Source organism: Peromyscus leucopus, chromosome 5 (genome assembly GCF_004664715.2).
Source record: "Peromyscus leucopus breed LL Stock chromosome 5, UCI_PerLeu_2.1, whole genome shotgun sequence".
Taxonomy (NCBI): Eukaryota; Metazoa; Chordata; class Mammalia; order Rodentia; family Cricetidae; genus Peromyscus; species Peromyscus leucopus.
In genome coordinates this window covers 111777196-111804006 of record NC_051067.1, presented here as the reverse complement: position 1 = coordinate 111804006, position 26811 = coordinate 111777196, and the positions used below count along the sequence as shown (strand labels likewise).

At 41.3% G+C, this 26811-nt stretch overlaps 1 protein-coding gene across 1 annotated transcript in view; it reads right to left on the bottom strand.

Annotated features, from left to right (window-relative positions):
* Positions 1-23990, bottom strand: part of Phlpp2 (PH domain and leucine rich repeat protein phosphatase 2) — a 76801-nt gene extending 52811 nt beyond the window's left edge. Inside the window, exons 1-3 of the mRNA XM_028891102.2 lie at positions 23817-23990; positions 15922-16196; positions 1555-1688 (exon numbers count right to left, since the gene is read on the bottom strand). Coding sequence (XP_028746935.1) covers positions 1555-1688; positions 15922-16196; positions 23817-23915 — 508 coding nt within the window. The 5' untranslated portion in view covers positions 23916-23990. The remainder of the gene's footprint in view (positions 1-1554; positions 1689-15921; positions 16197-23816) is intronic.
* Between the last annotated feature and the right edge of the window lie 2821 nt (positions 23991-26811).

Sequence of the window (26811 nt, the reverse complement as noted above, 5' to 3'; positions counted from 1 at the left end):
TAGATGGTTGGGAACTACCATGTGGTTGCTGGGAATTGAACTCAGGACCTCTGGAAGTGCTCTTAACCTCTTGAGCCATCTCTCCAGCCCCAGACCAATGATTCTTTTCGATAAATGCCTGCATGTAAAAATATATGGGTAAAGGGTTTCCTGCATGACTCACTGTGTCACACTGCAGCTTCTATGAGGAGATTTTCCCCTTCTTTCCTTTTTATCTTCCTTTTTTTCCCCTCTTTTTTACTCAATTTTTTTTTATGTTGGGGTGGGGCGGGAGATAGGTGGAATTGGGAGGCATAATGTGAAAGACACAAAGAATAAATTTAAAAAAGAAAGAAAGGAATTCCAAGGCATTTTAAGGCTCAGCTTTCATCCTGGAATAAAAACCCTGACTGCATGAAGAATCCAGTTCAATCACAGAAAATTAAGGGGCATGCTGTCATTTCAACTCAGGGTTCTTAATATTTGCTTTATTAATTTCCTTATATGTATCTGGGTATGCACATTCGAGTACCATGCCCAAAGAAGCCGGAGGGGGTGACAGATTCCCCAGAGACGGGCTGAGCCAGGGTTGGTTGTGACCCACTGCACATGTGCGCTGCAAACCAAAGCCAGGTCCTCTGTGAAAGCAGCACATGCTCTTAACTTCTGCGCCCGCCATTTCTCCAGCGCTCAGATTGGGTCTTCAAAAGTGAGTTTTATAGCAATAAGTGAGTGGTTCAGTTCCTCAAATTGGTCTACTTTCTCTCAGGTTTGACTTCAAATTGTCAACTTTTCTCTCTCCACAAGCCACCAAAAGATCTTACTTGCATTTCCCTCTTCTGGCACTCTCTCACTCACCCTCACACTCATTCACTCTCACCTTCACTCTCACTCACCCTCACCCTCACTCTCACATCTCTCAAGAATATGTATCTGTATCTATTGCTTCCCTACTCTGTGAATACTTTTTGTACCTTCCTTTTTCAATTAACTGAGAAGAATATACACCACTTTAGTTTGTGAAAAACGAAACTGCCTATCTAACACCTTTCCTAATCTCTAAGGAAAGACATGTACACATACACATACACAAATCTTTAAAATGTGGATAAAGCATAACCTGGCAATGCTATAAAAATAGTTGCAGTAAGCCTGGAGAAAAAAAAAAAAGAAGAAGAAACACTTAAAGAGAAGATATGTTTACAAATAGCTTGCTTTTTTTTGTTGTTATTGTTGTTTTTGTTTTTCAAGACAGGGTTTCTCTGTGTAACAGGCTTGGTTGTCCTGAAACTTACTCTGTAGACCAGGCTGGCCTTGAACTCACAGAGATCCACCTACCTCTGCCTCCCAAGTCCTGGGACTAAAGGCGTTCACCACCGCTGCTCAATGAGTTTTGCTAATTTTTAAAAATCTTCCCTTACTCCCTGATTTTTTGTTGTATTTGTTTCTAGCTACATTTAACTGACTTAAAAATAACTTTTGATATCAAATACTTCTAGCAAACAGAAGGTAAAGATGCAAATAATCAATTTAAAAGTAGTTAACATACTCACAAAGCTACTGACAAATCCTTACCACCATAAAATCGAATCATGCAGCTGAGGTCAGGGTTTGTAGCCTCCTCCTGTATGCGCACAGGATCTTCAAATCCCAGCCTGGATAAGTAATCGTAAACAATCTGTAGAGGCTGTTCAGTGGGCTCCAATCTCCTGCTTACACAATTCAAAACATAACACATGGTAAGTACTACAAATGTATTTCTTTTCCTCAGTTCTTGATTTCTTCTTGATTTTTACTCCTAGCTCAAGCAAGACTGTGTGTGCGCAGGCACATGAGTGTGCAAGTGCACACAGACGCCAGTGGAGGATGTCAAGTATCTTCCTCTATTGATCTCCACCTATTCCCCGGAGACAGCCTCTCACTGACTTGTCTTTGGGCTGGGCTGGCTGGTCAGCAAGCACTTTGGACCCACCTGCTTCCACCTTCTAATGCTGGGGCTCCAGGAAGTAGCTCCATACCCAGATTTTCATGTGGGTGGGGGATTTCGAGCTCAGATCTTCAAGTTGTAGAGTAAGCATGCTTGCCTAGTGGGCCATCTACCTTGCCCAAGATCTGCTTTAATATCATACAGCTAGTCTAAACAAGTAGTTTTCAACATAATTAGTCTCAAGATTCCTTTTTACATTGTGAGAACCAAAAAAAAAAAAAAAAAAAAAAAAAAAAAAAAAAAAAAGAAAGAAAGAAAAAAGAAAAAGCTTCTGTTTACAAACTGCATTTACTGTTATTACTGAATTAGGGATTAAAATTAAGAATTTCCAAAGATTTATCATAAAACAAATATTATAGCCATTATATAATAACATACATTACTTAAAATATGATTTCAAAAAATAAAGTTTAGCAGAAAGAGTAGCAATCGCTGCTTTTCGTTCTTGTCAACTTTTCTTTTGTTTTTTTGAGAAAGGGTCTTATGTAGTGCTGGGATTATAGACATATGCCACCATGCAGGTCATTTTTTAAAACTCCTTAACAGAGAGTTTCACAGAAACAACCGAACTTTCCCATTTCCTTCTACGTCAGTCTGTTGAGACAGCACCAGACTTCACAAGGCACTGCAAAGGAAAGGACAAAAACACGACGATGCAGTGTTTCAACCTCACAAACCTCTTTAGAATCTCAGAAGCAAGTCTGCTGGTACAGGCCTCAAAATCCCAGCATGTGGTGAGACAGGGGGATTAAGAGTTCGGGGTCAGATGAGCTACAGACCCTGACTCAGGGTTCCTGGGGTCCTCTGAACTTCTAATCTAAACTAAAAGTGAGAACAACGACAACAAACGTGTAACTTAAAGAGCTCTCCTCGGCCATAACTGCTTTCAAAAAGGGCATATGGAGACTGCATTGCCGACTCTGCTCTAGGTACCATGTGTCTGTCTCCATTGGCTTTACAGAGGTATGTTCCAAACCGCTAAGAATGAATGGTGTGATAACCCCCCAAACGATTCTACTACAAATGTCCACATTAAAAGCTAAGGCTCCTAGTGATTTTGCATTTTAAAGCAGATGTAAGATACTTTGGAAATACAGAAGAAAAAAATGACCACTGTCTATGTGGACTGAAAGGGTTTCAACCGTCTCAGTAGCAGACAGGTCTGATCATTCTTTTTGTCAAAAAAGCAAATAGTAATAGATACAGACTCGAAAAGTCAGAATTCCTGGGCTGGAGACTCAGTTCTGCTTATCCCTGCTTATTTAATCTTCCTATATTAAATTCCTTACTGGTATAATGAGAATGAAAATCAAATTCATAGGATTGCTACTAAGACTACCTTTCTTACAACAAGGACTATATAACATGTAAAGTGCTTATTAGCAAAATACCTTGCATGTAATGTGTCCCCTAACATACTGACAACTGTAGTTCAAAAACAGTTTAGGACTGAGGTCAGTGAGATAGGTCAATAGGTAAAGACAAGGTCCCCACCACCAAGCCTGATGACCTGAGTGTGATTCCTGGGACCCACATGGTGGAAGGAGAGAATCAACTCCTACAAGCTGTCCTCTGACCTTCACATGCCCATAATGGCAAACATGTGTCCACAATACACACACACACACACACACACACACACACACACACACACACGCTTGCACACAAATAATGTAAAAAAAAAATTAAGATTGGCATTACATTTTAAATAGATTAAAAATAGAGCATCTCTTCTACTTGAAAAAAAAAAACAATCAACAAGCACTACATCAAAGTCTATATACCTTCAAAAGGTCGTAAAGAGCATTTAGGAATTACACTGATTAGAAAAATATAAGAAAGCCGGCATCGTGGTTTGAATGAAAACGGCCCCATAGGCTCACGGGGAGTGGCACTATCAGGAGGTGTGCTCTTGTTGGAGTAGGTGTAGCCTTGTAAGAGGAAGTGTCGCTGGAAGTGGGCTTTAAGGTTTAGGAAGTTCAAGCCAAGCCCAGTGGCTCACTTACTCTTCCTGCTGCCTACGCATCCAGATGTAGAACTCTCAGCTACCTCTTCAGAACCATGCATGTCTGCCTGCATGCCACCATCCTCCCCACCATGATGACAATGGACTAACCTCTCAACTGTAAGCCAGTCCCAATTAAATGTTTTCCTTTATAAGAGTTAATGTAGTCATGATATATCTTCACAGCAATAGAAGCCCTAACTAAAAGGGCCAGGTATAGTGGTGTACACTTTTAGTCCCAGCTCTCAGGAGGCAGAGGCAGGCAGATCTCTCAGTTCAGGCTGGCCTGGTTTACATAACGAGTTCCAGGACAGCCAGGGCTACAAAGTGAGACCTTGATTCAAAAAGTAATAAAATAAAATAAAACTAAAAACAAGAACAAATAAAGAAGAAATATAATATACTTCTCTGTAGGGTCAAAAGATATGAAGGTCAGTCTTTTATATTTGAATAACTATAAAATGCTGAGGCAACAAGATTTACATAAAAACTAATGAAAAGAGTAATCACTACAAAAGTTGCATACAAACACCTGCATCAAAATAAGAACCAGAAAAGAATCTAAACTGCTGTAGAAAGCACACCAAAAATAAACCAACACCTGGCCTTGCCTTCCTCCTGCTTAGCTTATTTTTTTGTTGTGTTTGCTGTTATAACCCATGCTAGCCTAGAACTCCTGACAGTTGTACTGGGATTCTAAACATGTGCTACCATGGCCAGCTCAATATGATCCTCTGGTTTCCAGAAACTGTAAGATAAACTCAGAATAAACTACTACTGCTACTACTACTACTACTACTACTACTAAGAATAGGGGTCAGGGGAGATACTGCCTACAGCCCACAAAGACACAGAAGAATTGAGCTTTTACATTATTACTCATTCTGATAGTGTAGTTTTCTATTTCTATTTCTGAGATATGGCCCTGCCATGCAGTACTGGCTGGCCTGGTACTCACTCTGTAACCCAGATTCACCTCAAATTTACAGTGGTCCTGCTGTCTATATCTCCCAACTCCTGGAATTTTAAGTGTAGGCCACTATGCCTGACTGAAATGAATAGAAAAGAAGCTTTTTAGAGTAAAAGTATCAATTAATCCTTAGTCAAAGAAAATCAAAACTCACCACAATTTGTGACAATAGAAGGTATTTCTCTAACCTAAAACAGAATTTTTCTTTAAAAGAAGGATTTTAGCTGGGTGTAGTGGCACATGCCTTTAATCCCAGCACTCCAGAGGTGGAGGCAGGTAGATCTCTGAGTTCCAGGGCTATTCAGAGAAACTCTGTCTCAAAAAAAGGGGAGGGGGGTGCGTATGCATATGCAGAAGCCAGACAGAGGTCAACAGTGGGTGCTGTTTCCCTCCTTACACATTTCCCCCTTACTTTCAAAGTACCTTTTTTGTTTTTGTTGTTTCTTTTTTTTTTTTTTTTTTTTTTTTTTGAGATTCCACCTCTCACTGAGCCCAGAGCTCACTGATTTGGTTAGACTGGCTAGACAACTAATTCCAGAGATCAGCAAGATAAAGACAAGTTTAAGAAGAATTTATAGGGTCAGCAACATGGCTTAATAGCTAAAGGCACTTGCCAGGACCCAAAGATGGAGAGAATTAACTCCTGAAGTTGTCCTCTGATCTACACATGTGTACTATGGTGTAAGAAAGTGTGAGCACACACAGTACACATAATGAATAAATGTAAATTAAAGCATTTAAGGAGAACTTATAAAATCCTGTCAAAAGGATCAGACTTGCTCTATATTGTCACTCTGAATAAGATCAGGCACAGTGAGAATTCACATTGGTAGATTTGGTCCAAATATCATGAAGAATCTTAACACACCAAGATGCTCGATAATGAAACTATCATCACTTGTCACAGGCATAAGAGGCACCTGTAGAAATCAACTTGAGCCATATGACCAGTATCATCCTCTTACAACTTAAACTTGAAATATCTAAGCTAAGACATCTTCCAAATATAATGCAAATTTCCCCCTGACTCTACTCCCTACAGAACTTAGAGTTCATTGTATTTCAATAGCAAAATTCCACAGGATGATCTCATATTCATAATTAATTCATTTCATTTCTTTGGAGGGGTACCTATGTAGGTCAGAGGATAGTTTCAAGAGGCTGTTTCTTTCCTTCCACCACTGGATTCAGGAATCAAATGCAGGTTGTCAGGCTTGTGGGGCAAGTGCTTTAACCACTGAGCCATCTTGCTGACTCCCATAACTACACTTTAAAGCTAACTCTCACTTGCTCAATTTTCCTATTTTTCTCTAGAAAAGAGAGTGAAATGGAAACATCCCAATTCTGATGTATTTTTGCATGATCAAATTACCAGCCTAAATAAAAGCTTTGCAGATTTGGAAAACCCTCTTTATATATATCATTTATATATCATAACAAAAGCATTTTCCCAGGTTGCATGAAAAAATTAAGAGAACCTCCACATGTGCTCTCATTAATCTAACAAATTAGTAAATAAGTAGTATCTCAGGACATGTAAGACTGAGTAAAGTGGAAGACTAATTCCATTTACTCATTAGGCTCATGTGCTTTAAAGAGTAGAGAATATGGGGGAAAGAAAGGAGATAATATGCTTACAGCTCAATTTTTTTGTTCCAAAGTTTCAAAAGTTTAACAGGCTGGTAACTAGCTATTTGTTAAATCTTTCACAAATCAAAGGGAAATGACATGCTGCAAAATAGAGGAGGTGAATTGTCACAGAAAGTTACAATCAGCACATAAACCCCGTCTATTACTCCTCTGAAGCGACAGCCAGACAACTGACCCTGGAAACCTGAACATGCATGAGTTTTCAGTTCTCCCCACACCAGCCAGCAAGGCAGCAGGGAAGCCATGATGGCAGATTATTTCCTCAGTCAACTGTGTTTCTGTATCTAGTCATTCTAAACAGTGCTCCAGCTAAGACTTATGTAAGTGAAGGGTACATTTCAGCACATAGATTTCCTCAGAGTTCTAGTTAGGGGTTAAAAATGTGGCTCAGTGGCAGAGAGCACTTGCCTAGTAGGAGTAAGGCCCTGGGTTCAATCCCAGCACCACTCCTTCCCCAGCCCAAAATGAGTTCTACCCAGACAGGGTGTTACAAACTGTAATACCATCTACAATTCCAGCACAATCTCTACAATCCAGTAGAGGCAAGAGGATCAGAGATTCCAAGAAAGTCTGGACTACACAGTGAGAACCTGTTTCTAAAGCAGCGAACAAGCACCGAGTTCTGGTTAACAGTGGAAAACAAAAGCACACACTATGAACATCTCACTTACGAAGTAACACATCACTGAAGATGTTGGCAAAGTACAGTGCTGTTCTCTACACTGAATTCAGATTACAATTCAATCCCCAGGCACTTTTGATGATAAAATCGGCAAATGCCAATTGACACTAAAGAGAATAATTCCAATTGTAATAAAAAGGATAATTTCTACCTCATGCTATGCTTGAAGGTATCTCTGGTATCACACAAAGTATCACAAAGCTATGCCTATTTCAGAAAGAAGAAAAATGAGGTTCAAAGTGTCACAACAAGAACAGCCCTTTTGCCGGGCGGTGGTGGCGCACGGCTTTAATCCCAGCACTCGGGAAGCAGAGCCAGGTGGATCTCTGTGAGTTCGAGGCAGCTGGCTACCAAGTGAGCTCCAGGAAAGGCGCAAAGCTACACAGAGAAACCCTGTCTCGAAAAACCAAAAAAAAAAAAAAGAACAGCCCTTTTGAACTGTGTCTATTTCATTACAAAACCAAAATTTCTTTTAAGGAAAACTATATGATTTTTGCTAATTATTTGCTGATAATTTGCTAAAGTAATTTATGCAAAATATAACTCAAATAACACTTCACATGTCAATTCACTCCATGGTCCCTAAAAGGTTATTTTAAATGCCTGTGTTTTATTACATCTACTATATCACCCCTTGAAAGATATACTATTTTTTAATGCACCACAGTTGTGTAACAAAGACCTTGTTCCTGGTTCCTAGGAAGCAGATTCCAAGGAGGGTCTTTGCTATTGATAGACCACTTAGGTAACCCCTGAGTTTATGCTAAGAAAGAAAGTGACTCAGGATGGAACCCTGTCACCAGAACAACCAGCCATGTAATTAAAGAGTTGGTATTCTAGGCCAACCTGATCCAGATTGGTAAACCAAAGGGGCTGGAGATTGGGTCAGTCATGTACACACTGATTCAGTCAATCAACTCTTTTGTACAAAGCCCCAACAGGGTTCTGTAGAAGCTTGGTAAAGCTTCCTAGGTGGCAAAAACTTCAATGTGGTTGGAGGGGAACAGGCTTGATAGTCCACAGACCAAAGGCACAGAAGCCTAGAACGGGGATCCTCCCAGACCTTGCCCTGCTTCTCTTCAGCTGCAGTTCTGATTTGTACCCTTTAGATCCAAACTATAATCCTGCCCACTGTGCTTTCCCCACTTCCACTGAGTCTTCCCGACTACTGAACTTGAGCAGCTCATGGGAACTTCCAATTTATACGCAGTTATTCACAAGTGCAGGTGGACTGGGGACCCCAGAAGAGCTGCTCCATTCTGAAATAAGATCATTCTTTTTGTGTGCATTTGTGTGTCTGTGTGTGTGTGTTTCATTTATTCTTTTACAATTTCATACATGTATAGAATGTATCTTGACCCTATACATGTCCCCAAATAAGGGCATTCTTGCTTGACCAACCATGCCCTTTTTTTTTCTTTTAGCTTTTATTACATTTTTTTAGTTTGTGCCTGTGCATGGGGTGGGGAAGCAGGCACACACACGGTACACATGTGGAGGTCAGAGGACAACCTGCAGGAGTCAGTTCTCTCCTTCTACCACATGGGTCCTGGGGCTCAGCTGGCAGCATCCATTGAGCCATCTCCCCAGTTCTCCTCCTCCTCCTCCTTAAATATAATTTTTATTCCTTCCACAGAAAAAATCAAGAGATACTCTGAGCCAAAATACAAGCTGACTTTTTACTAACTGTGAAAAGACTTTTTTAAAATGTAAAATTGGGCAAAATGTTTTAATGTCAGTAAATTTTAATTTAAGAGATTTCACATATTTTGACTCCTTCACTGCCCACCAAACATGAACTAAGTCCTTAATTTCTCAAGTCAGCATTAACCCTGGTGAGTCCAGTGTCAGAAGAACACTGCAATTAACCAGATAGTGTCAGAACAAATATTAAGAGAGAAAAATCACTGCCAATTAATTAAACTATCAAACTATCACTGGCCACCAACTGTAAGATGCATGCTGATTTTCTTTTTTTTTTTTCTTTCTTTCTTTTTTTTTTTTTTTTTTTTTTGATTTTTTGAGACAGGGTTTCTCTGTGTAACAGTCCTAGCTGTCCTGGAACTCACTTTGTAGACGAGGCTAGCCTCAAACTCAGAGATCCGCCTGCCTCTGCCTCCCAGTGCTGGGATTAAAGGCGTGCGCCACCACCCGGCAGTGCATGCTGATTTTCCAAGTATTAAAATGCAAAAGAAAGTCTGAAGATAAAAATGACCAATACTGATTTTGTAATGTATAACACAGTGCATATTCATGTCTGCATGTGTGTGACAGGACAACACTGGGTACTGTTCTCCCACTACTTTTCTATTGAGACAGTCTCTCACCAGCCAAGACTCACCAAGTAGGCTGGCCAGTGAGCTCCACATCCCATCTCCACATCCCTAGCACTCGGAATACAAGCTGGCACCACCATGCCCAGTTCTGTTACACAGGTTGGGGATCTAACTCAGGCCTCATGCTTGTACTTACTTCTCTACTTGGTTACTATTTCCAGGTCACGAACGACTGAGCTAGCTCTGCAGCCTAACACATATTCTCTATAAAGTCTTAAAATAGTACTAAAAGCCAGGCGTGGTGGCACACACCTGTAATCAGCACATGTGAATAAACAGCAGGAGGTAATTAACGGTAGATGACACTCCTGATCAAGGTCATTTAGGCTACACAACAAATTCAAGGCCAGCCTGGGCTACCTGAGGCACCCTCTCAGAAACAGAGGGCTGCCATGAGAAATACAAAGACAAATCTTTTCCTCTATCTTAATAACAGTCTTGACACAGAATCACACTCTACTTCAAAATACAGTAAAGAGGGAGGAGAATTTAGCTAAGTAGTAAAAGTGTATATCTACAAAGCCCTAAGTTTGATCCTCATCACTGCCCTGGGGGAGGGGATGCATGTGTATAAATATAGATATGTGTGTACCTCTACCCATCTATATAAAATGAAGTTTTGATGATTTGACAGAAAGATTGAAACTCAAGAACCCAAATCCCTCTGCGTTATCTTCTGCTATAAACATCTTATTAGCTCTCAGAGCTTACCTTAAAAAGATGGCTATCAAACACTTAACATCTTAGTCATTTTGATCACGAAGAATCAAAGCAGATATAAGACAGAGAGTCAAAGGGTAATCTGTTTTTATTATGCATGATCTTATTACAACTTTTCAGAGTGAAGGGAAAAGGGAATGATTACACTAAGCTTCTCTGATGAGTCATTTGCTGCTTAAACAGCTCAACAGAAAAAGGCCAGGACAAAAAGCACAAGGTGAAAACTAGACTGAGAGGGAAACACTTTTGTCCCAAATGCAGCTTTGCCATCAGTCAGCTACAGGAACACACAGCCAACCCTGGGCCTGTTCCACATTTACAAAACAAAAGGAAATAAATGCTCTTGTGACTCCCATTGGGAAGTTCCTGACTTTAGGGACAGGATAATTTGCTGTGCCACACATTTGACATATTAAGCTTTTTTATCACTTCCCGCCTAAATGCTGGTATAACTTCCCAGCAGTTCAGACAACCAAAGACCCTGCCCCAGCACACGATGGACATGAGGGTGCTACTGGGTTGGGCACACTTATTTCTTTCATTAGTAGATGACCCTTAGAGGTTCCTTCAAATGCTCCAATCCCATAAGTTTGTAACCCTTCTAGTATACTGAATCACAAGCTGTCTTAGTCCCTGTTCTCTTGCTGTGAAGAGACACCATGACCAACTCCTACAAAGAAAGCATTAACTGGGAGCTTGCTTATAGTTTCAGAGGTTTAGTCCATGGTATGCATGTCTCCTATGTGAGTATCAGGGATCTAACTTGTCAGGCTTGGCAGCAAGTACCGTTACATGCTGCATCATCTCCCTGGCCCCCAGCACTCAATTTTTAAGCAACATATAATATACCTGTAAGACAGAATAGCCTGAAACTATTAAAACTGTGTCTAAAGTCAAAATTTTAATAATAATAAAATTAAGATGATCTTATACTAAGAGAATTATAAGGATATAAAATTGAATATATGACATGAGCTCAAATATGTAGTTATTAAAAGTGTGTATAATTGTAAATTATCTGGTGAAATAAAAGTTACCAATATAAGTTGTGAGGATGGGGTCTGGTGTTAGAATGCCAGGGTTCAAACTCCAGCTCAACCACTTTCTTGCTGATTACTCTTTTTGTTTTTAGTAATTTTGTTGTTGTTGTTCATTTTACATACCAACCACAGTTTCCCCACCCCCTTCTCCTTTGGTTCCCTCCCCCTTGCTGATTACTTTTAAGAGTAAACCCTCAAATATCATTTACTATGCCTATACAATAGAAACCATTTCCTTCACAAGAGTAGATTTAATGAGGTAATCTATATGAAGCATACACAGTGAATATTATTATTTCTCTTTATGCTTTTTCATTTTCCAAAGTTTCTTCAATAAGCACACAGACACTTCAGTAATCAGCAAGAAAGGTTCTCAAAAACAATAGTGTCTCAGCGATTATCAACTACTTTACAAAGGGCTCTTCTAAGGAAAGGGCCTACTCCTCTGATTAGATAACAGAAGACTAACTTAAGCAATGAACAGCTAAGTATGAGATCTAAGATCTGGAAGCAGACATGATTAGTCAGTAAAACTGGATAAGGGGAGATGTTCTGCCAGCTCCTCTCCTCCAAGACCTTTTACTGGGAAGAAAGTCCATCAGGCACCTTGAACGTCATTTTAACTGCCTAGCAGTATCTGCCTGACCTTGGGCTGGTCACTGGACCGTCTCAAAGCATCAATCTACCTCACATTAAAGAAATGAGACCACATGAAAATTCTTGTAAAGATGCGATGAGAAAATGGGTAATACTAACAGCACCAACGAGTGCAAGTAAGCACTGGGAGTTAGTTGAGAGCAGGAAGCCTCCTCCTTCTTCTTACTCCAGTAAGGAAAGCACACCCATGCTGTCCATCAGAGGATCAACAGTATTTTCAGTATGTTCTAATAAAGTATATCTTCAAAGAGATACTTCACTATTAATTATCAAAGCTACAGGCTAACAAGAGATAAACATTCCACCTTAATTACAGTTTACATTCTCATATGTAAATAAACTATATCACATTCCCATTCTTAACTAATTACACAACTAGTGGGAAGAAAGTAATGGAGGGGTATTTCTTCACATTCCTGACATCTTCTAATGCCAACATTTGTAAATGAGTAAGTCGTCTGCCTAAATAAGTGAGCATCATCCACCACTACCTGCTGGAATCTAGGTCAAGGCTTTCCACCTGATAAAATTAGATCAGAACCAGTGTTAAGATTTAGAAGAGCCTAAGGATCACCCAGTCTGATCCTTTTGCTACACAAAAGGATTTAAGAAATGTAGTTAACTTGGGAACAAGGAAAATATTCAAACGCTAATCTTCTTTTTCAGGATTCCGTACAGATCCTAAAAAGAATACACAGTAAACCTCAGTTCACACTTTGAAAGAGGCATCAGCTTTTGGCTCAGCTAAAGGTGTTACTACTATTACCACACCTCTAAGGTGTGAGTAGCTTCACTTCTCAATTGCACTTCAACAATGCTTAATCCACAGGTTGGAATTCTGTTTAGAGGCGTCTGCACTGCTGGAAAGGACAGAAAACTATAGTGAAACATTTAAAGGACGAATGCTTTTTTTTAATTGAATTACAGAGTTCAGAGGCACAGTATAAAACTACTACTAGATTATTTTTCTTCATATTTATATAAATTATATAAAAAATTGTGACACAAATTACTTTTAAGCTTGTGCAAATATGTTCAACTTTACTCATTAAGAGAAATAAATACTAGAACAACAGAATAGCAAAATTCCTATTTGCGCCTGTTATGGTGGTGCCCTCCTCTGTCCCCAGCATTTGGTAGGAGGAGGCAGAAGGATCAGTGTCGTTTTTCACTCTTTTGTGGGGCCCACAACCCAGCTCCCAAATAAGTCACACAGCAAGGCTTATTCTGAATTATGAATGTCCGGCCTTAGCATGGCTTGTTTCTTGCCAGCTTTTCTTAACTTTAAATTATCCTGTCTACTTTTTGCCTCTGGGCTTTTCTCATTCTCTTACTTCTGTAAATCTTACTCTTACTCCACGGTTTCCTGTATAGCTGGGTGGCTGGACCCTGGAGCCTTCCTCCTTCTCTGGCTACTTCTTTTCTCTCCTCCATCTCTTTTTTTTCCAGAGTCCTCCTACTATCTATTCTCTCTGCCTGTCAGCCCCGCCTATCCTTTCTCCTGCCTTGCTATTGGCCGTTCAGTTCTTTATTAGCCCATCAGGTGTTTTAGACAGGCACAATAACACAGTTTGACAGAGTTAAAAAAATACAACATAAACAAAAGTAATACACCTTAAAAAAAAATTTTACAACAGATCAGGAATTCAAGGCCAGTCTCAGGTATGTGAGCCCTTGTCTCAAAAACAAACAAAAAACTACCTATTCACCTTTGAGTAGGCTTGGAAAATGATAGTCTTTGGAAAGCTGACTTCATGATTCTCTAATTTTAAAACTGTCAACAAAGGCTAGAAGCATAGCTCAGTGTTCAGTGCTTGTCTAATATGGTTGAGGCCTTGGGTTTAAACCCAGAACCTTAAGTAAATAATGAACAAACAAATAAAAACTGATAACTATTATTCTCTATAAGCAGGTTCAGCTCATGCAAGAATATGTGTCTATACTTAGGTATAAAACTTAATGCTCCCAGGTGGTGGTGGTGCATGCCTTTACTTCCAGTTCTAGAGAGGCAGAGGCAGGTGGATCTCTGTGAGTTCTACAGTCTGGTCTACAGAGTGAGTTCCAGGACAACCAGGTGTTTACACAGAGAAACCCTGTCTCAAGAAACTTAAAAAACAAAACAAAACAAACAAACAAACAAAAAACCATAATGCCAATATGTTTCGGAGAAAGGAAGGAAGAAATGGGTATACTTTTATATTTTATTTTAGGGATCTTTTTTAATTAAAAAAAAAAAGTAAAGATTTATTTTATATGTATGCATGTTTTATCTACATGTATGTCTGTGCACCATGTGCCTGCCTGATGCTCAAGGAAGCCAGAAGAGGGTGTTGGATTCCCTGAAACTGGAGTTACAGATAGTTGAAAACCACCATGTTGGTCCTAGGAAAAGAACCTAGATCCTCTAGAAGAGCAGCCAAGTGCTCTTAACTGCTAAGAAATCTCTCCAGCCCAATGTTTTTATATTTTAGATGGAAATATAACCTCTATGAAGAGGTTGAAAATATGTATCAAAATTATAAATGGTCATATCCTTTGACCAAGGATACTGCACTTCTAGGGGCTTACCTCCACAGAGACTCCTCTGGGAGATAGCAGGTACAGAGGAGTTCAGCTGTGGCACTGTCCACTGTGCTAAAAACTAGTAGCAGGCTAATATCCATAATGAGAGATTAGAGAGATTAGCTAAAACTATGGTGACCCATAAAGCAGAATAGTCATTAAATAAATTACATTTATATAAATGAGAATACAGAAATATCTCTTAGCTATTAAGTCAACAATGTGTTGTATACTGCATCACTGCTTTTAAAATGTGGGTGTAGAGGCATAAGCACGTGTGCTCAGATGTATGAGAAACTGATAGTGACAATGAAAAGGCCTGGATGGCTGGGAATGGCAGACAGAGGACTTCTCACTCTGTACCCTTTGGTACACTTCAAGTTTGTCCTATTACACTTCCCCAAAAGGTCATTTTTTTTTTTTTAAGTTTAAATTTGTACATAGGACCTACAGTGTGTTCCAAATAGAAGAACTATTAAGTTTTCCTTCATTATAGTGGTAAACTCGAGAATCATAAAATAAGAGACTGGGAAGATGCTCAGTCAGTAAAGTATCTGCCACGTAAGCATGAGGATCTGAGCTTGGAGCCCCGACCACCACACACAGGCCAGGAGTGGTGACTGATGCCTGCCTGCAACACCAGCACTAGGGGCACAGACTGCCCACTGACGGTCAGCCGAGCAGCTGAGGAGCTCCAGGCTGAGCAGCTACTATCGTGGACTATGGGGGTCCAACCCCTCGATAGTCCCCTCCCAGGGTCCGGGAAGAATCTAGCTACGTCAAGAAACAGGGCCTAGAGAGATGGCTTAGCAGTTAAGCACACTTGTTGCTTTTCCAGAGGACCTGAGTTAGGTTCCCAGCACCCAGTCAGGCAGCTCATGTGCACATACACACATGTAAACACACACACCTAAACATATTTTAAAAAAAATAAATCCTTAGAAATAGAGGAAGACACTTGACATAAACCTCTGGCCTTCTACATGCATATGCATAAACATGTGGATATACTACATATAAAATAGTAACTTTTAAAATCATAAAGTATTCCAAGGACAAATCTTTCTCATGCCCAATGACTCCAAAATCACCATCAGTTACAGGGTGTGATTATAATCCTTAAGCCCACTTCTAACCAGAAATGCATGTTACTAATATTACAGAAGAATCAGGGTTAAGACTCAGAGCTCAGCTCAGTGTAATAGTACATGCCTATAATCCTAGCATGTAAGAGGCTGAAGCAGAAGAACTGTGAGTTTAAGACCACCATGAGGCATGGGAGACACTCCTGGCTCAAAACAAAGCAATAGCAACAAAAAACCCGAGACCTCACCTGACCAAGTCTCCATGAAGCTGCAGATAGAGACTTTCTCTTCCCTCTCCAGCACATATTTCTGATGCCGGTGTCTCTACTGTGCAAAGGACAAGATGTAAGTCAGAAGTGGAGGAAGAGGAAGAGGTGGTGGTTGTAGTGGCAGTGGTCGTGTCTGCTCCATACAGGTAAACACAGCCTCTCTTCACATCTTCTCTCAGCCAGTCTCTTTCTCGAGAACCAAACCTACTTCTTCTATTCAAACAATTTCTGCTCCCATTGTGTTTCATATTCCTCTAAAAAAAAAAAAAATACCAAGAGAAAGAAATCATAAACAAGAACATTGTCTGATTTACATCTGTTCAGTCCTTATACTAAGTCATAACTGCCCAAGGATGCATTCTGTGGCAGTAAATCTTGGCTGTCAACTTGACTACATCTAGAATTAACTAAAACCAAGATGCAGGGCACTCCAGTGAGGAATCTTCTTAAACAGATTACTGAAGCAGGAAGACCCACCCTAAATCTGGGCCACACCTCGTGGCAGCCCTCATAAAAGAACGTGGAAGAGGAAGCTTTGCTTTTACCTGCTTCTCTTCACTTTGCTGTCAAGTTCCGTCTACCCTGTTACTATGGCTGGTATCAAATACTTCTTCAGGATTCCAGCACGGAGTGAAACCAGCAGCTCTTCAGCAATCTTCCCAGACTCCAGTACCAGACTGGGAGTGCTGGGACAACTAGCCTTGTGGGCTCAACAACTACCAGCTTCTCAGCCTTTCATTGAGAGACAGCTATTGTTGAACTATCTGCACTACATAATATCAATATATAGTAATCAGTATAATAAATCCCCTTTAACATGTTTTATCGACTCTGTCCCTTTAGAGAACACTACACCCTTCTTTAGGCCTCCATCTATCATCTCATTTGACCCATTCTTTTTGTTTACAGGGAAATGCTAACAAAATATAGATATACTACCTACCCTGGGCAAATTTTTAACATTTTGACTTATTTAGTTCAAATCTGTTCTGGGCTGAATCTGAACCCAAGACTCACTTTCAAAGGCTTGTTCCTGACTAGCCATAGGTACACACCACTATTCCTAGCATTCAAAGGGAGATGCAGGCAGATCTTTGTGAGTTCAAGGCCAGCCGAGTCTGCAAATTTCCAGGCAAACCAGCACTACAAGGTGAGACCCTGTCTCAACTGTCTCAAATACATGCGCACGAGCGCACACACACGAGCACGCACGCATGCACGCACTCAGAGTGCTTGCTTCCCAGCTGATATGCTCTTCAGGGAAGCTGGGAACTTTTAGGAGTAGGGACTAACCTGATAGAGGTAGCTCTCTGGAGTGGGTCTTTTAAGGTTATAGGCCAGCCCTTCCTTCTAAGGTGCTTTCTATTTCCTGATTCAACATGATGTGCACTCCAGTAGGCATAGACTCTGCCTTCGCATCTTGATGGCTTGGGACCCTCTAAAACCATGAGCCAAAATAAACTTGGCTTCCACCTAAGTTGTTTCATTAGGCTACTCTGTCTCAGCAATGTGAACCTAACTCACACATCATTACTCTAAAGAATAGAACAGTAATAGTCGATTGTGTATGCACAGATACCAACAAACGGACATGTTACTCACAGAGTCCTCATTGAAGAAAAGAGAACAAAAAAAGCTGACTATAAGGAGCAAGTGCTGGGAATGGACATGTGTTTATGCTCGTCTAGTCCTAATTCTGTCATAGGTTTTTGTTTTTGTTTTTTTTGGTCTTGGTGGTGGATAAGTGCATAAAACATATTCAATACTAAAAGTGTAAAATTTTAATGTACAGTTTCAAGTTTCTGTTTTGAATGTCAATTCTCACTGTATAGTCTTTGGGTCTGGTTAATTTTGGTATGTGATGTTTTTATTTTATTTTATAGTTAAAAAATAGAAATAATAATTACTAGTTTATTTCAGATTGAATCAGATACACATAAACGAAGCCTTGCACACAAAGAAGTGAGTTGATAACAACCTCCCTACTCTGATCTGGCAGTACAGACTTTCTAGACCCCACAGTCCAAATAAACACACAGAGCACTAAGCACAGTCTTATAACACAAATATCCTTCCCATTCCCGGCATGCTTCAAAACAATTACTGCTGGCATTTTATAACCACAGTATGTGAAATTCACATACAAACTGTGAAGTCAAGCTATCTTACAGCAAAACAACTGTTAAGAGTGCATATAAAAATGTCCAGCCAGGCAAAATGGGGCATGCCTATAATCCAGCAGTCAGGCCGAAGCGCAAGGAGGGTTTCTAGAGTGTAAGGACAACTCAGCCTACGTAAGTGAGTTCCAAGGCAGTCTGGACTACAGATTGAGACTGTTTCAAAACACAAACAAAAATGGAACAACAACAAATAGTTTCTAAAAGTCACCATTTGCCTGTTGTTTTCACAATGGGCCATTTCTAGTCAACAAAAAATAAATTTCCACTGACTTCCCACTGCCCTTTGCTTGTCTCAGTCCTTTCGAACCATCTGTGTCCCCAGCACATTAGCCACTCCCACTCGGTGGCATGTGTAAAATATCTTCCCCACCTCTTCTGCATGCTCTTACTCTCCAAACCCTATTCAGATGCCGGGTTCTCTTTGGAGCCTCCCACTGCTCTCACCCCATCTTACAACAGGATTCTCAACAGGACATCTTCACCCTGGACACACTTCTACTATTCACATATGACCATGAATCGTAATTGTTTCTTTAGTTTCTCACTCTCTTCACCACGGAGACTCTTGGGAGTGTTTTTAATGTATAATGTCACAGACACAAGTGCAAAACCCAGGTGAGAGCACAGGAATTGATACCCAAACTGCACCTTAGCTTCATCAATTAGCTACAATGAGGAATTGAATAAACTTAAAACACTTTCACTAGTATTCCTCATTAGAAAACAGATAAGGAAGTATTAGTTGGACTGAGATATAAAATACATATAAGGAAAATATTAGTTTGACTGAGAGTAAATACTTACGAGTAACTGTAAACTAAGCCAGGCATGGAGACACATGCCTGTAAGTAATCCCAGATGCTGGAGACTGGACAGTCAGAGACAAGAGGATCAAGTAAGTTCAAGACCAATGTGGGTTTTGTAAATGTTTTACAGTAAACAGTAAAAACACGGGTAAGTAAACAGGTATTCCTACATGTGATGGATTTATAATAAGGGAATGAATGCCTTACTGTTTAAATCTAGGATAACACAGGTAAACAGACTTTTGAAAACCAGTCCTAGGGATTGAACACAAGCTTTGACATACCAGATAAGCTCTCTACAACTGAGTCACACTTTCTGCCCTAAACTGATCTTTCTGCAGCTCCTCAAAATCTTAGAACTATTCAAAATCATACAGAATAAAGCACCTTCCAGGGGTTTTAGCAGGCACTCGTAAATGTGCACATGTATTCCTTGAAGACTATACATTTCTTAAAGAACTTTATGTTATCAAAACACATGTGTTTGTTGGTCCTTTCAAGATCTCTCTCCTATTTATAATCTACACTCCATAGTGAAGTAAAACTGCTGAGGAATTAGAGAACCTTAGTAGATATGGTTCATCTACACCTCGCCAATAGCCATTTAAAAGGCCTTGAAAACAAGCAAAGCAAAGGCATACAGCAACAATAACAAAGACAGACTTGGGCTATTATCAGCCGCTGCTGAGTTACCTAGTGCTTCCTTCTCAGGAATGTCTTGCTCTACTGCCCAACATATGAGGAACTGCTGGAAAGGACCCTTAATGTTACAGGTGACATTGTCCTCTGAACAGCCTTCAACTTCTAAGAACCAACTAGCTTGAAATTGCTCATTTGAGGACACTTTACTTTCCCCTTTACTTTTATAAAACCTGCTATCACAAATTTATCCAAAAGAGAACACAATTATAATCACGCATCATATCAAACATGTGTACAAAGACTTACAATTTAAAAGTCAGGATTGGAGAGATAGCTCAGCTGTTAAAAACCCCTGTTGCTCTTGCGGAGGATCCAGGTTAGTTCCCTGAACCTACATGGTGGTTCATAACCATTCATTAACTAGGGGATCTAAAGCCCTCTTCTGATTTCCACAGACACCAGCATGCATCACATAAAATCAAATAAATCTAAAAAAAAAATTTTTTTTAAATATTAAAGTCTGTCTACAATGCTAAACATTTTAATGTAGGCTATGACTTGAGTAGCCAGTACTTGAGCTTAACACTTCTAATTCTAAAAATAAAGACAATATATGAGAGCTATGATCACTTCAAAGATAGTAAATCATACACAGAAGTCTCATATGGTCAAAACAGGCCTGGCCAATCTTCATCCTTAGTCAGTTCCATTAGGATGTAGACTACCTTAAGGTAGGAGATGTTTCTGCATTCAAGCTTTAAAATAAGACTTTAAACAATATCCCATGGTGGAGTATTCCTAAGGACCGGGAAGAGTGTGACACTAGGAGAGGAAGAGCAGCTCAGCTCATTAAAATGTTGTGCTGCTGTGGGATGTCTTTCTGTATGCTGTGAATATGTGTGGCTCCCATTGGACAACAAATAAAGTTGTTTTGACCTATGGCAAAAAAGCTTACAGCCAGGCGGGAAATCCAAGCAGAGATACAGAGAGAAGGATGGAGTGAAGAGAGATGCTATGAACCACCACCAGGAGAAGCAAGATATGAGAGAACAGGTAACGCCACAAAGCCACGTGGCAATGCGTAGATGAACAGAAATGGGTTAAGACATAAGTGCTAGCTAGCAAGAAGCCTGAGCCATAGGCCATACAGTTTGTAATTAATATAAGCCTCTGAATGATATTTTATAAGCGGCTGTGAGAGCTCAGGTGGGAGAGATTCATCCAGACCACCTGGCTAGATGGGACAGAGAAACTTCCAGCTACATTTTGGCATTAGTTGTTTAGAACTATATATAGCATTCAGGAACAAAGGCAGGAGGATTGCTGAAAGTTCTAGATCAACCTGGAATACATAGCAAGTTTCAGACAGTCAAAGTCAAGGCTACACAGTAGGACCCTGTCTCAAGAAAATAATACGTAACTTCTTTGTTTAGACAAAAAATTAGGGCTGAGCAGATAGCTCAATTGGTAATATGCTTGGCATGCAAGCATGGGGATCTGAGTTCAATTCCCTGCACACAAGTGGCAGCAAACACAGGAAATCCCATCGTTGGAAGGTGGAGACCCAGAGGTTTACTGGTTAGCCAGGCTACTAGAATTGGTTTAGTAAGAAACTCTGTCTCAAAAAATAAGGTGAAGACCAACAGAGAAAGACACCTGACATACACCTCTGGTGTCTGTACACATGCACACAAGCATGCATACATACACAATTTAAAAAAATTTATTTTTTCATAAAAATATAAAACTATTCTTAAAGAAAAAACAAATTATAATATTCACAAACTAGATTGGCTGTAATTTATTATCCTCTCCTGCTTAGCAAAACCAAAATCTTAAAATCATAGGAAACATCTGAAAACCTTTTGAGCCTGGTCCAGTAATTTGATAAATTTTAGAACTTTGAGATACACTTTTGCTATGTTGCTCAGGCTGACTGAACCCCTAAGCCTAAAGGATCTTCCCATGTTAGCCTTCTGAATAGATGAGACTACAGGTACAAGCCCAGAGCCCTGGTTTAGGAGTATATTTTGAATAAAATGTTCCAATGCCATGTACAGGCAGATGGTCCTTGATGTAGTCTGGCTAAGTTATGTTGGCTTAGTTATGTCATGCTTTTTAAGAAGACTTGAGAATAATGTTCATGATTTGGTATTGGATGTAAGTATAAAAGGGACAGAAAGTCTTTCTTCCTTCTTCCTGTTTGATCAGGGCTAGTATTTTGAAGCTGGGGCTAAGGAATAAATCCAGAGCCTTGTACAGTCAAAGCACACCCTCTACCACCAAGCCTCCTCCTAACCCAGAGCTATACCCCTAGGCTAGAGAAGTCTTTAGAAACATCTTCAGAGAAAAACATGTGGGCAATTATGACATTCTTCAAGGTTCAGAAAGTTTTCTGCTTACCTAGATATTCTTTAGAGGCTGCACTTAAAAAAATGGAACCACCCAGCAACTTAAGAGAACTTCTGTATGTGGAACACACAAGACCTATTTTCCATGGTCTTATTTACAAGGATTAGAGTGTTACCACTTGCAGGAAAGCAAGGGCTAGACAGGCCTCCAGAAAGGCTCTCATCTGGAGAGTCCATTACCGATCAAGCATCAAGACTAACCAATCACTGGAATCTTTTTAATGACCCCAAAATGGGAACTTTGGGAACCAGGGAAAGACAGTCTTCAATAAAGATTTTCATTTCTCTTTCACACAACTCACCACTTCAACATGACCAAAAAAGGTTACAAGGTTAAAAAATAAATGAATAAAGCTCATCTTTTACATACCAAAAGACACTACATGCCTCTCAAAACTATTTTCCTGCTAAGTTAGACCTGCAGAGCTTTTGTTTTTATTGAATTTACTCACAATTTATAGTTTGCTATTTGCTATCATTTTAAATATCCAGAAGACTTTCAGTAATTACACTCCTTTAGGCTTGAGTAAATTCCAGCGTGGATAACAGTTATGAAGTAGCCTAAGGTAAGCTACTAGAAGTTCTTTAAGTCTATGCATTATGACTGGGAGGTGAAAGAAAATAGGATTTACATTTTACTGAGTATGGGTTTCATTAATTCATTAAGTGTGTCAAATCTACTTTGCTGATATTCCATGTTTGTGCTACTTTACCAATAATCTTAATAAGAGGAAATATTACTCAACAACAATCTCAATTAATTTCTTAATGTTTGCTTTTAACAATATGTATTTTCGATGTTTGGCAAACTGGTTTTGAAACACATTAAATCTCAATTTTCTTCCTCCACTTCCTTGGCAAGTTTTAAATCCTGCTGGTTCCTCTTCTAGAACACTAGAGGAATTCCATTCCACTTGATTTATATTCTGAACCTACAGAAAACCGTCTCTGCACTATTTCAGAGGTGAGTGGAGAACTCCACCCAGTTAGCCACCCTTTAACCACCTCTGCTGACCTCACCTCACCTTCTGCATTCTTCCTGCACAGAAACTTCTTGTCATCACTCACCTTCAAGGCTCCACTCCCCCTGTGCCTGCATCTGTTTTCCTACCCTCCTACTCTCCTGATTCTACCAAAAAGCCCCGCTTGGCTGCCTGTTGCATAACGGCACCCCCACTGCCTTCTCCCCAGATTGTCAGCCAAGCAGGAGTGCCCCTTCGGGCTCTGCTCCTCCTCCCTCCCACCCCCGCCAACACGCCCAGCGAGTCCCCAGGCAGCAGATCCTCGGGGACTGTCCCCAAGCGAGGAGCGCGGGGTGTCGCGCCTTGGAGCAGGGCGCCGGTTCGGAACTCGGGTAGCCAGTCCCGAGGGCAGTGTGGCTGCTCCAGCCGGCGCAGCTCGCACACAGCGCGGCGCCCGGCCAATCGCCGCCGCCATCCTCTGGCTGGGGTGATGTCTTCAGGTGTCCGCCTAACCCTGCGTGCTCGCCGCTTGGCTCCTGCCAGGAGCGGCCCGCCCTCCGAGCCCCCCGGAACCGGCCCCCGGGCCCTGGGCTAGGCCCGACGAGGCGACGGCGGCCCCAGGGATGCGGGGGCGGAGGGGCGGCGGCGGACCGAAGTCGTGGGCCTGCCGGGCGGCGGCTAGGGATGGGCAGCGCCGGGGACCCGGGCGGCCGAGGCCCGGGCGGGGGCGCGGCACAGAGGCCACAGCAGGCCCGCGGCGCCCCGGCCCGGTGCAGGAGGGACGCAGGGCGGGGGGCGCCCGCCGCCTCGGGCAGCTTGGCGAAGGGGGGGGGACACAGCCCTCCCGCTCTCTCCCCGCCCCTGCCGCCTCACCTTCAGGACCCGGATCCCTCCAGGCCAGCGAGTTGCCGCCGCTTCAGGTGGCTCCGGGGGCTCCAGCGGGCCCGCGGGCCCGGGCTCCACCTCCCCCATTGGCGGCCAAGGATTCACAGAGACGCCCGGCCGGCGCTACAGCGCGCGAGCCACGGAGGCGCGCGCGAGCAGCGGGAGGCCTCACCCCTCCGCCTAGGCCCCGCCCCTAGCCCCGAAGCCCCGCCCCTGCGGCCCCGCCCCTGCCCCTGCTGGACTTGCGTAGCAGCCTGCTTGGCGAGGCCGGCCGGAGCAGCATTGTGGGAGCCTGGCGCCACTGCGGGGTGAGCCTCTGCCGTCCTCCACCCTGATCTTAGAGGACTGGGAGGGCAATTTGCTGCTTTCTCGGTGCGCCAAGAAGAGGCCAGAGGAAGAGGCAGGTGAGGCCTGCACCTGTTAAGAGATAGCCAGGATGCTGCCCACAGTGCTGGAATTCTCTCTCCAAGACGTTTCCTGCTTTCAAATGTGCCTGTCACCTTGCAAGCACTGGCCGTGAAAGATCTGTTGCATCTACTCACCTCTCCTAGGAGATTGTTTGCGACCTTCGTCAGCAAACAGCCTTAAGTACGCAGATATCACATCACTTTCCAGCCACATTCCAATGTCCCCTATAGTCAAAATATCATAATTCTTTTCTCGGCCTCAAACAGTAATATGTTGTGTAAGCCTTATTATTATTTTGCAAGGCATAACTCAGCAAAGAATATTTTAAAGGTTAAGTTTTCTTTTAGTTCCTGAAGTGATAGTACTTTTGTAGTCAGTGGACCAAGTCACGAGTTCTGCCTTATTCCAAATTTTAGTTGTATTCATTAGATCTGTACTTGTACAAATTACTTGATCTAATTCTTTTGGATTCGTTTTTGTTTTTGTTTGTTTTTTTTTTAAAGACAGAGCCCCATGTAGCCCAAACTGACCCCAAAATCACTATATAGCCAAAGCTGGCCTTGAACTTCTGATGACTGCAGATGTGCACCACCATGCTTCCTTTACGTCATGGGTGTTAGGCCTATGCAACATTTGCATGCTTGGTTGTAGAGGCTAGAAGAGAGTGTCAGATCCTTTGGGCCTGGATTACAGGTGGTTGTAAATTGCCATGTGGTTACTGGGAGTTGAACTTGGTACCCTGGAAGAGCAGTCAGTGTTCTTAACCACTGAGCCATCTCTCCAGCCCCTTCCATTGGTTCCTACAGGTAGAACTACATTAACATCTGCTTGGCAGTTATTAAGGTGTCGTGAACCAAACACACAGAGAGTCTAACTCAGAGACTCATAGTAACCATTATGATTCTAGACTTCCCAAAAGTTAGCATTAACTGCTCCTAAGTTTTGTAAGGAGCCTTGTAGACCTCTGCATTTTTAGGGCTTCCTCTCTTACGCATGTGTTGAATCTCCAGTCAACCTGTAAGGAATTAAAAAGCAAAACAAGGTCTTGAACAATTGGCAAAGGTGGTATCTATTATCCACTGCTTCAGTTTGGCTAGTCCAACTATTTGTCTGGAGTACTTTAATTACAGGCTTAAAGCAAGATCATCTGAGATCTAACAGGACCTGTCTTGAGGTGTTTTTTAATTTGGAGTTAATTTACATGTCAAGATAAAATTTTGCTTCAAAGGTTCTGCCTCATACTAATTATTTCTTCTATAAAAAGTTTTATCCATCTTCATATGAGTTACTTTGCATCTATCACTGTCCCAATCTTCATTTCTTGGTTTTCTTTTAAAATAGTAAACAGGGTTTCTCTATGCCAAGTCTAATATAAGGTGAAAGATAAGCTATTTCCCAGGGTTTGAAATTATTTCAAGAAACCTACCTGATTTAGTTGGATTTCCATTTCATAGTTTCCTGGGTGATTGCTCAGCAAACACAATATGGGACAGGCACTAATTTAAAGCCACAAGTAGATGGCCAAGGGCTGGGAAAAAGAAGTTGGGAGTGTTTCCAAAAGCCTGTTTCTTAAGGTACTACAGATTACCGTTTCCAGATCTCACGTGACTTACCACATTTGATCCTGTCCCAAGTCCAGCCGTGAGTTCACACGAGGGGACAGCAATGGTTTGTAAATGGTTATCTTTTTAGTAATCTGAAGAGTAGCCTACACCATCAATTCAAAATAAGTCTATATGCTAAAAACTAAGTATTTACTACTTCAAACTGGCAATACCTCTTGTAAAAGAAATACCCCAAGAGCACTGGCCCAAATGCCTTAGGGGATCAGCTTTTATATACAGCTACCTTTAAAAGTCCCCATTATTTCAGATCCAGTTCATCATCAAAAATCTGCTGATATTTCCTTTTCAAATTATATAGTGATGTTAACATAACATACTGTTACAAAGGTCACATTTGGTGCTCACCTCCAGTTCAAGGCAATGTGTATATGTATGCCAAGTGTTATGTAACCACACTTTCTGGAAATGGTGAACAGCTGAGACTAACCCTAAAAATAAATTCCTCTGGGATTTATGTATGAGTGTGTGTGAGTGTGTGTATGTGTATACAAAAAACCATCTGCCCTCACTGCAGGCTTCTCACTACAAATCATGCCAAGTCCAAGAAGCATTAGAATCCCTCTTCTCCGTTTCCTTCCTATTGAGGCTCTACACACACACTCTACCTCGAAGTACACTATGGAGAAAGAAAGCTAATGTCAGACTTTGGGAGAGGAGCCAAGAGCTTTGTATCTACTTACTAATATCCAGGTCCCATTCTTTCACTGGTCACAAAGTCATCTTTAGGCCCAAATCCAGTGTTAGCCACCACAGGATAAGCAGACTTAGGTGTTCTGTATTCTGGTTCCAAATGTTGTTTACATGACTTCAAAGTTTGAAGGAATTTTTCTCTTTGAACATTTCTCTTTCTCCTTTTATAGTGAGCCTAGGCCTTCATATAGGCCTTATATAAGCTAGGCAAGCACTCTACTACTAAGCGGCACCTCCAGCCCATTGAGCATTTTTATTTT